Source organism: Schistocerca nitens, chromosome 1 (assembly GCF_023898315.1).
Source record: "Schistocerca nitens isolate TAMUIC-IGC-003100 chromosome 1, iqSchNite1.1, whole genome shotgun sequence".
In the NCBI taxonomy this organism is placed as follows: domain Eukaryota; kingdom Metazoa; phylum Arthropoda; class Insecta; order Orthoptera; family Acrididae; genus Schistocerca; species Schistocerca nitens.
Window position 1 is genome coordinate 930,566,560 of NC_064614.1, and position 11,384 is coordinate 930,577,943.

The 11,384-nt window shown below is 37.7% G+C and overlaps 1 protein-coding gene across 2 annotated transcripts in view; it reads left to right on the top strand.

Annotated features, from left to right (window-relative positions):
* LOC126193450 (N-terminal kinase-like protein) overlaps nt 1–5,344 on the top strand; it is a 138,119-nt gene extending 132,775 nt beyond the window's left edge. The window contains exon 16 of one of the 2 annotated variants that reach the window (XM_049932688.1): nt 4,862–5,344. In XM_049932688.1, coding sequence (XP_049788645.1) covers nt 4,862–4,992 — 131 coding nt within the window. In that variant the 3' untranslated portion in view covers nt 4,993–5,344. The remainder of the gene's footprint in view (nt 1–4,861) is intronic. The other variant, XM_049932687.1, reaches the window with a different exon arrangement.
* The last annotated feature ends 6,040 nt before the right edge of the window (nt 5,345–11,384 follow it).

Sequence of the window (11,384 nt, forward strand, 5' to 3'; positions counted from 1 at the left end):
ATTCAAATCATTAATGATAAATAATTTAGTTAGATGTGAATGTGTTAAGGTGAACTTCTTTAGCCAGAAATTTGCTATTTTATCTTCCCCAGGGGCTTTCCAATTGTGGGTAGAATTAATTGCTCGGGTGACTTCATGTTGCAAAATTATCACTTCAGGCATTTGTGGTATCATCTTGTATGTGTCTTTTTCTGCTTGTATCCACCGTGCGCGCGCGAGTGTATACCTGTCCTTTTTCCCCCCCCCCAAAGTATGTCTTTCCGCTCCTGGGATTGGAATGACTCCTTACCCTCTCCCTTAAAACCCACATCCTTTCGTCTTTCCCTCTCCTTCCCTCTTTCCTGATGAAGCAACCGGTGGTTTGCGAAAGCTTGAATTTTGTGTGTATGTTTGTGTTTGTTTGTGTGTCTATCGACCTGCCAGCACTTTCGTTCGGTAAGTCACATCATCTTTGTTTTTAGATATATTTTTCCCACGTGGAATGTTTCCCTCTATTATATTCAAATCATTAATGATAAATAATTTAGTTAGATGTGAATGTGTTAAGGTGAACTTCTTTAGCCAGAAATTTGCTATTTTATCTTTCCCAGGGGCTTTCCAATTGTGGGTAGAATTAATTGCTCGGGTGACTTCATGTTGCAAAATTATCACTTCAGGCATTTGTGGTATCATCTTGTATGTGTCTTTTTCTGCTTGTATCCACCGTGCGTGACTGTTATGTTGTACCAAGTTTGACCATATGTTGCTCCATAAGTGTTCCATGTCTGTTATGTTTGGTGGATTGTCTATTTTAATGTGTGTGTTATCTATTGTCTGGTAAAATTTCTTTTGGCTTGTGTTGAATGTTTGGTTTTGTTTTCTTCTATTTTCACTTTTTTTGTATCTCCTAAGTCGTTTGGCCAATGCTTGTAATTTCTGCTTTTTTTCATCTAATTGCTCCATCGCTTCTTGTTGTGAGATTTTTACCTAACCTTTTTCGTTTTTTGTCTGATATTTCGTTTCTTATAAATTGTGTTAGCTGTCCGATGTCTTTTCTTAGTTTTTCTATTCTGATCTGTAGCCTGTGTTGCCATGCTGGTTTTGTGGGTTTCTTCTGTGTGTTGGTTGGTTCTGATCTCTGCCTAGTGTGTATATTTAGTGTAGTGAGTGCTCCTATGTAATCCAGTAGTTGTAACTCTTCCATAGTTTTGTTTTCATGTATTTTGTTGTGTATGATTGTGTTGATAGTTGTTATTGTTGTTTCGACTTGTGAGTTATTTGGTGGTCTATGCAAGAATGGTCTTATGTCTGTATTTGTGTCTTTGTATTCTATATATGTCAGCTGAAATTTTTCTTCTATATCTAACATGTCTGTCACTTCGTGTTCTATTTGTGCCTGTTCTGGTGGCTGTGTTAAGATTTTGTTTTCCTCTGATTGTTTAATTGATGCATGTTGTTCTTTGTTTGTTTACTCTGGGATGTTTGAGTCCATTACTGTATTTTCTTCTTCTGATTGCACATTATTTTGTTCCAGTATTTGTTGTACTTGTTGTTTGATGTTTTCTAATTCTGACTGGGGTATCCTGTCATTTTTGATTATTACACGGATCTGATCAGCTAGTCGTAGTTCTGTTAAAAATTTTAATTCTGGATATCTGGTAATAAATGTTGTGTATACTTGTGATCTGTATCCAGTTGTGTTGGTTCTTAAGTTTGTTGCTTGGTAATAACAGAACATGAGGTGTCGGTTAACTTCATCTGACCATCTCATCCTCTGTCTTTGTTTTCCTTCTAGAGTGGTTGCAGGAAGCATATCCTGCAAAACACCTCTATTTGGATTTAAATCATTTTCCATGTGGCTAGCAGTGTCGTTACCATTGTGGACAGGCATAGGGTTCAAGCGTCGTCCCTGTCCATGACAGCGCTTGTCCGAGGCTTCATTAGTTCTGTCCTGAACCAACTAATCATACTAAAAGGGGGGTTAGCCCTATTAGTGGTTTGTTGTTATTATTATTATTATTATTATTATTATCATCATCATCTTTCCGTTCTCAGATGTGATGTCTGGTTATTATTATTGTTGTTATTATTATTATTATTATTATTATTATTATTATTGTCATCGTTATTGTCATTATCATTGTCAGTATATTCAGTTGGTAGGTGGAAATAACTACTATCTATTTGTTGGAACCATTTAGTGCATGTAATCCCATTTTGATATCTGCATACTTTTAAGATATTGGATGTTTTTATGTGCACCCTTAGTTTGTTACATTAAATATCCGGTTCACAGAATAACATTTTGAGGTAAACTCAGAGAGCATGAAATAACTGAAATAATTTTCTTTTGCACTGACTAAAGGAAAAAATCAAAAGATGTAAAAAGTAGGAAATACGACAAATAAGGATAAAGTGCTGAATATTTCAGATGAAGTGGAACGTAACCAGATATAGAGTGTAGGGAGAAGAAATATGTGTGAATGTTAGAGTGAGGACAATGATGAGTTTGAGAACACTCAGTAAGAACGAAGAAAGAGATTCGAGCGCGCATGGAGGCTTTCCGGTAGTCGTTCTTCCCACAAACCATACGCGACTGGAACAGGAAAGGGAGGTAATGACAGTGGCACATAAAGTGCCCTCCGCCACACACCGTTGGGTGGCTTGCGGAGTATAACTGTAGATTAGAAAGGTACACTATGCAAGAATAGGATGACTGGGAGACAATTATAACAGCTGGACACAGGCAAGACAGTGAGCTATTCTCTCAGTAGTCTGGCACAATGTAGCAGTATTAGATCACAGTTTACAGGTGGTGTCTCATGCACTAGGTTCAAAAGTACAATGATATGAAATTATTTAACAATGTTTTGGACCCTCTACAACAAATTATGTCATTCAGAAATATTGTAGTTTCCATTAGTACTAAAAGTTTTTGTTGCTACACATGTCGCATTCTTTCAGAAGTAGAGTTAATTAACATCCAGAAGTTCAAATATTTAATGCCAAATGCGCTTCCATTTTGCTCTAAGATCTGTATGTCACTGGTGAGCTTATTATGAATCTAATTTGTGTTGATTCAGGTATAAATCTTTTTGTGATGAAACTACAAGAGATAGATAGAGAGAGAGAGAGAGAGAGAGAGAGAGAGAGAGAGAGAGAAACATGTATGTTGACAGCAATAACCAAGGATGACGAGAAAAAGAGCGGAATGAAGATACAGTATTAGCTGGGAAACCTTAATGTGTACAGAACAGCAAGGATGGGCAAGTTTGGAAGGAGGTGGGGATAAGAGGTTGGGAAAGAACATACACATGTACTGCAACATGCTTTGAAACTGCAGAGCCATAAAGGTTTGGTGGAAAGACAGAGTATGCAGATGACCTGAATGATAAAATGGACTGCTAGTGTTAGTTGTTGTAGTACACAGGAATACACAGTGTGCCTGCCGTATGTTTGTGATATCAACTTTGTTTCTTTACAGTGTCATAATTATTCTTATGTAGATCGTTAAACTGTTTCTGTCTTTCTCCTCCTCCCCCTCCCTCCTCTCTCTCTCTCTCTCTCTCTCTCTCTCTCTCTCTCTCTCTCTCTCTTGTCCTTTTTTTTTTTGGGGGGGGGGGGCTGGAAAATCAGAATGAGGTGGGCAACAGTCTTCTTAGGGTGGCTTTAGGGTGAAGCATTGGATCATTAAAGTAAGAACAGTTATTTCATCTCCTCTGTCATCATTTGGCATGTGTAACAATGGTGTTGTATAAACTTGTGTATTGTTTTTCGTAGTTCAAATCTGTAGAAGATAAAGACATGTATAATTCTGCAGCTTCTACTATCTTTCCACTGTAGAACACCTCCAGACAACTTTCAGAGTAATAAGTGTGTCTCAGAATGGATCCTGTACGATTTTCAGGGGAATCTTGTATCATTCTCCATGCACAATACTCACAAGTTCAGGTAATGTTGATGGAGGTATGCAGTGATCACATGCCCTTCTCTCCAAAGTCAACCATGAATGCTCAATAAAATTTAGATCCGGTGACTGTGGTGGCCAAGGGGAATGTGACACTTCATCTTCGGGCTCTCAACACCTGTCCTGTATGATGCCAGTTGTGTGGACAGGAGCCCATTGGGAAACAAACATTGCATCAGGGAGTGAACCTGCTCAGCCAAACTGGTCACAAAATCCTTAGCAGTAATGCAACCTTAAAGAGTAATCAAGGGGCCCATGGAATACCACAATATGAGTGCCCAAATTATCCCTGAACTTGTGCCATTTTTCGCTCTTGGGACATAAACTCTGCCAGAAGTTGAGAATAAGTCAACCAAGACTCATATGACAAAATAGATATAAATCTTCCATATGATTCCTTTTAAAAGACCAAACACTTTGGCTATCGTAGCACCCACCACATGAGTGCCAAAATTTGCCGACATTGAATTCGCTTAATTCTGACATAACGCACTCACAGCTACACTGAACACGGTTCTGACCATGACTGACACTTGCAAAGTATTGATGATGTTGCACAAATCAAATAAAACAACATAAACTGCAGGTTTGGCTATCATGTGCATTTGTATTCAAGCAAGCATTTCTCATGGTGTTTCCCCGTTTCTCAAATACCTCTATCAGCTGGTGAATGGCTTCCTGTCATTTTTTTTCCATCCTATAATTTCCATTTCCATCCTATAATTTCCATTTCCATATTAAAATCATTACTTAGTGTACAATAAAACATAATTATTTTTAATACGACTGCATCTTCATTTTTAGAAAGTTCATTATTATAGGAGAATAGCTGCCTCCATCCTTCCTTTTTTAAAATAACTCATGTTTACTATAATGGGCAGTGTTGTGGTAACATGTCAAAAAATGATGTTTCAGCATCTAGCAAACTTGAAGAGGCTCGCAAAAAACGTGAAGAGAGAAAACTTCAGAGACAAAAGGAATTGGAGGCTCGGAGGGCAACGAGGGTTAGCGGTGGCCCCATGAAGCTTGGAGCAAAAAAAATTTAACTTCTTTCTCACATTTTTTGTTATTGCATTATGAGGCCATTAGTGCCCTACAAATAGTGTGAAGAGACATTTATGACTTTTATACAAACTTTGTATATGTTCATACCAAAGGTATCTTGTACTTATAGGGTGTAAAAGTGCACGTTTCTCTGTTCATTCCTGCCATCTGCCATTTATAATGTGCATGTAATGTGCATATTTCATGAATAGAGAAATGATTTGATATCATTTTTTTAATCTTATCATATTGTATTCAGAGATGTATTTTATAAAAAGTAAAATTATTATCTTAAAGTAAGTTATTTCTATTCAGCACAGTTTATGCCGTGCTAATTTTTTGTGAAAATGTAATCTCTTACTATCTCTTTTCCCATTTCATTTTTCTGTGAAAACAGCACTCTTTGAAAAGTTTTACATGTAGGCATAAAGTACATTCCTGTATTTATATCTATCTTTTCTATTCTTGAAGTGCACTGTTTTAACTGCTTATGTGATTTCAAGTAAATGTTTTGCTGAAAATTTAACTTTTGCAAAAATTTATGAGTAAAAGCTGATGGAATTACTATAGTATTCTGTATGCTCAATGGAAGTACATGTCATTGTTTCCAAGGATTACTAAGTATTGCCTCATCAACTTTTACACACATTAAGGCGATAGTTGCCATGTTGACTACATGTGCATTGAAGAGAGACCTTCAGTCTGTACTATTGCAGTCTTGCACTCCAAGCATGCCATCACTTTAACTTATCTGATATTGCTGGTCAAAGCAAATTAGAGATCACTCATACAAGGATTCCTAGCTCACTCTCTCACAGAAGACCATATAGTTAAAGTATTATGCAGAACTTATTTATTTGTACCAAGACATGATGTACTATAGCAAAGAAACATTCAGCACAACCTACACATCTGCATCTCCATCTATACTTTCCAAGCCTCATTATAGTGTGTGTAAAGGAGTGCACGTCGTGTACCACTGTTCCTGCCCCCTTCTCTCCCTCTCCAGTCAATTTCATGTTCCACTCATTAATCGTGTTGGGGAAAACGATAATCAGTAAGCTTCAGTATGAGCTTCAAACTCTTTAATTTGAGCACTCATTTTTTCTGTGTGATGTATGTATGGGGAAGTAATATGTTGGTTGAATCTTCTAGGAAAATACATCTCAGTATTTTAACAGCGAATGACACTGTGATGCACAATGCCTTTCTTGCATCATCTGCAACAGGAACTGAATAATCATCTTTGCACATCCCTAGTAAAACACATTGCTCTTCTTTGACTCTTTTCTACATCCGCTATCAATACTACCTGCTACGTGTCCCAGACAGAGGGGCAGTGCTCTTAGTCTCAGTTGAATGAGGGTTTTATTCGCTGCCTCCTGTGTAGATAGACTGCATTTCATAAGGACTCTTACAGTGAATCTGTCTGGCCTTCAATGTGTTTTATGTTGTACTTCCACTTCGAACCACTTTTTATGGATATCCCCCAGATATTTAATGGATTTGACAGTCCCTAGTGATCGTTCAACAATTCTATAATCAAACAACAACAGGTTGCCCTGCCTGCTTATGCACAGTATGTTACATTTGTTTTTATTGAGGATCAACTGCCAGACACTGTACGAAGTATTGATTCTCTGCAAGTTTCCCTGCATTTTTCTACAATTTTACAATTTTCTAGTGTTCTAACTTACCTGTGCAACAGCATTATCCATGAAGAGCCTCATGGAGTGTTCAGCATTATTCACTAGATCACTTCTGTAGCACCCTTTTTGGGGCAATCTAGAGCCACTTTATGTCTAAAGATTTTTTTTTTTTTTTTTTTTTTTTTTTTCTGTTAAGAACTACATTCTGTGTTCTTGTTACCAGGCAACATTACATTCAATAAAAAAGCTGGTATGATACTGATGCTAGTTTGCTGCACTACCCATGCTTAGGAGTTCACTTCTACCTCAAAAATATAAAATCTTAATTTACGAAACGATTTTGAGACCATTGTCATGTATGCTGCTGAGACGTGGACCATGACTGCAAATGAGGAAAGGTTCCTTAGCATTTGGGAGGGAGTGGTTCTGCGTAAAATATATGACCCAGTAGACAATCAAGAAGGTTGGTGCATCTGTACAAATGTGAATTAGAACAACTTTTTGAAGAACCTGACATTGTCACTACCATTAAAATAAGAAGAATGCAGTGGGCAGAACACGTGGTCAGAATGGAGGAAGATAGAAAATGAAGATTTTTTATGGCAAGGCTGGAGGCAGACAACAGAAGGGACATCCCAGAAAGAGATGGGTGGATGGAAATGCAGAAGACATGGAAATCTTGAGTATCAGAGGATGGAGACGGAAAGCCAAGGACCGGATAGAATGGCAGGATATTGTGATGCAGGCCAAAGACCCTTGAAGGGCTGTACAGCCAAGGAGTGAGTAAGTATGTAAGACATTCCATATGTTCCAACTTGTCCATTAATCGACTGACGAGCTGCATCAAATACTGTTTGAAAAACAAGGCATACAGAATTAGTGTGTTGGTATCTACTGCCATTTGGGTCTTGAGGACAAACAGATTGATCTGGCTTCCCCAAGATTATCTGTGAAACTCACTTTGGTTCCTACAGAGAATACCTTTGTTCTCCAGAAAGGTAATAATACATGTACGCTAACATAAAATGTGTTCCAAAAGTTTACATCAGATTGATGTCAACAGTGTAGAGTTAGAGTTATGTGAATCTGTTCAGTGACCCTTCCTGAAAAAGGAAATAACCTGCACATTTTTGTACACTTGAAATGCGTTATTCGTCCAGCAATCTAAGATTTATAGTGTTAGAGATGAGAAAATTCTCTCACATTTCACACACAGTCACCACAGATTTAATGAGATTGTTGATGATTCTTTGGGAGATGTTGAGTGTCTCTTTAAGAAGGCAATATCTGGCTCAGGAAAGTCATCAGAGAGAGTAGCCTTTTCTATGGACTTCCTTGGGATATTCAACAGTATTCAAACATTGGGAACCCACTGGCAATAATAAGCCTATGATACTCTCATTTTGCAGTGTGTCACTGCTCAGCTTTCATGAGGGCATTGTAATCAGTCAAAGAAATGAGTTAGGAATGACACAACAGCAAGATAGTTTACAGGACCTTTTCCTTCCATATTTGAACTGTCAAGCAACTGTTTCAGATGATGTAGATTTCAATACACTTGCAGATGCTGATTTCTGCCTGAACCATATGTCTGTTGCCATAATACTAAAATATTTTGTGCCGAAACCTGGTATTCTTATATACTCACTCTAAAAGTAAATGCATCATCTATCAGCCTCAATAATATATCTTGACTTCTTCCTGAGAGCAAAAAATGGCTCCATTCAGTGTGACTCCAGCAAAGATATTACTGTGCCCAATTTCCTTGCGCACTCTGGTGTAATTTCGTTACTGAGACAGATGCATATATGTGTTGAGTCCACCTCTATGAAGATGGCTACCTAGGGTCTGGATTGACATTCAGTATTCTGTTGCTGTTTGCAAAGCTCACTGTAGCTGGAATGTATTGTTCCACATACCCCAGCATACTGAGAAAGGGGGTAATAATAATATTACTACTCTTAATCATTCATTAACATATGTGATCCAGTCATTTTCTGCTGCCTCCCATTGTTTGAAAATGAGTCTGCAGCTATGTAATTACATTTTTAAACAAGCCAATACCACTTAACAGCTTTTATGCTTCCATGACATGTCCTTGCGTGGGTCCTGGTATATCATGTTTCTAAGGCAATGGATATCTTTACTCACATCTTAGCAAATGCAAGTATTGCCTTCGGGGACACAGTGACTGTTGTAATTACAGAACAGCTAAACAGCCAGTGTAATGGATCTCATTATGTTTTCTTTCTTCGTTATTTTCTTTTCATACATGTAATTTATACATAAAACCAACGTAAATTAACTAGTTGCTTTGTGCCAGAGATAATGTTTTGATAAAAAAAGAGAGAAGAGTTACAATCTTCAATTGATTGGTTTCTGTATCTTCACCTTTTTGTTTCCATAAATGGTAGCAGTTGGACTTGTAAACTAGCTCCAGTGTGTGAGTATTGTTTAAAAAATGCATATTCCAGTCGTATGTTAAAAAGTGTTATAAAAGTTATTAGGAAGACCAAGTGTATATATATATCATCAATCACCCGTCTGTTCATCATTTTGCCTGCGCCAAGAATTCTGCATCAAGAGGATCGAAGCAGACGAAGAATTTGTGTGAGCAGCATCAGTATTTTCATAATCAGCTCTATGCACAATCGAACTATTCAAAAGAAGTACGTAACTTTAAATAATGAATATTGACCAATTAATTTTTTTAATTATTCAAGGAGCAATTATTAATCAGTTTCAATTATTTTGTGTGTCCCCCCCCCCCCCCCCATATGACACTACTCAATGGCGATAATTTTTTTTTATAAATTATCCATTTTATCGTTACAAGAAATTGATGAGACTTTTGCCGTGTTTGTTACATGTCCACGAGATTGGGACCAATAAAAACTTGAAGGAGCTAATTAAAATTAAATTCTGCCTACAAGCAAGATGGGCGATGGATGCTGATTTCAGTGGTAAAGTAGGAACCTGCCTTGCTGTATGCTTATACGGCCATGCTTGGCGCCGTCTCTCTTGCAGTAGATAATCTCTTTTCCGTCCAATTAATATCCTTTACAGAAAGTGCATTTCTACAGAAAAAGTTGTTATTAAAGAGAAATATAAGTCATTCAAATTCTTTAAGACTGTAGCAGAGAATAATCGGATTCATTACTGAATATGGACGTACGAGTAAATCTACTTTAATTGAAATGTACTGATAAAAACAAAATTTCATTTTTGAATTTTTTTTTCATAATCCTGTTAAACACTGTTTACAATGGATTCAAATGAAATGGCCATTGCTGAAAATTCAGTATGAAATGCAATATGCCAAGCTGTTGGACATCTGAGCTTGGCAACAGTTGAAAGTAACATGCCAACCTGTGAACTGGATGATAGCTACCAAAACAACGAGATTGGCATCCCACTATCAAAAAATGATGACACTGGTAATATAACTAATCATGATGTCACTTTTATGAGATCATGGGAACAAACTCAGATAAGTGAAACCTCTCCCAACAGCCTGGTCAACTTCCTCCCGGCCATCTCGCCATGAGGAAGTAATGTTAGCTCGGTTATGAATAGGGCACTGCCGCTTTAGTCACCGCCACTTATTGAGCGGTGACCCTGCACCCAGCTGTTCTTTCTGTAGCCAGCCATTAAGTCAGACATTTCCTGATCCTCTGACCCTATTTTAGCCACCTACGTCTCAGGGTCAGGCTGCTGCCCGCTTTGCCGGACATTTTAGCAGATGATGTGCGAGCTGTGGCTCATGTGTAGAGTTTTTTAAAAAGCAGTAATATGGTGAAAGTGATTTGATTTCTACCTGGTGACTCCGGTTTCTTGTCGACGTCTTTTAGTTACTCTTCTGTAACGTCTTGATGTTTTAGATTTGTCTTTTCCTTCCCTTTTGTATTGGACCTCGTAACGGTTTTTTCCCCTCTCGGTCCCAGCATTCTCTGGTTCTTTACTGGGCACTTACGACCTTAGAAGTTTTGTGCCCTATACGCCCCCCCCCCCCAAAAAAAAAAAAAAACAACTTTTATGATGCTCAATTAGACAATTTTTCAGTTCTCACCAGGAAACATTTTTTCAAATAGTGAAACTGAAGCACACGACAGCAAAAATTCCTTTGATTATTTGGTCACAACACCACAAATGCAAGAACAGGAAACAGTTCATAAAAGCAATGTAGATGCTAGTGATATAACTCATGCAACTAATAACACAACAGTCTACAAAACAACAGGAATTTCAGCAAAGTGTAACACAACAACTAAAGGGTGTAGGACAACAGTTTACACACCAAAATCAGACATTTAACACTGTCAAGAATAGTATTAGTCAATGTTCGGTGAGGTGAGCATAGCTATTTGCACTGAATTATTGGACGAACTGTCCTGAAAGTTGACATAACTCGGTAAACAATTAAAATAGCAAATAATTACCAACATGTCCTGCAATATAAATACGTTAACAGAAAAGGTAAAAAAGTAGATGATAAACAGGAACAACTTGCAAGTGGGTTACAAAACTTTAGTGAAGCATATTCTCAAGTTCAGACAATGGAATTCCAGGATGTAATGTAACACACACACAAACGCAACTTGCACACACATCTGCAGTCTCAGAAAGCTGAAACTACACTCCTATTCTCAAGTTCAGGAGACGCAATCCTAAGTGGACGTGTCGGTAAAAAATGTGATGAATGCATTCGGCAAGCTGCAAGACAAATGCGAAAACTTCCCTACAGA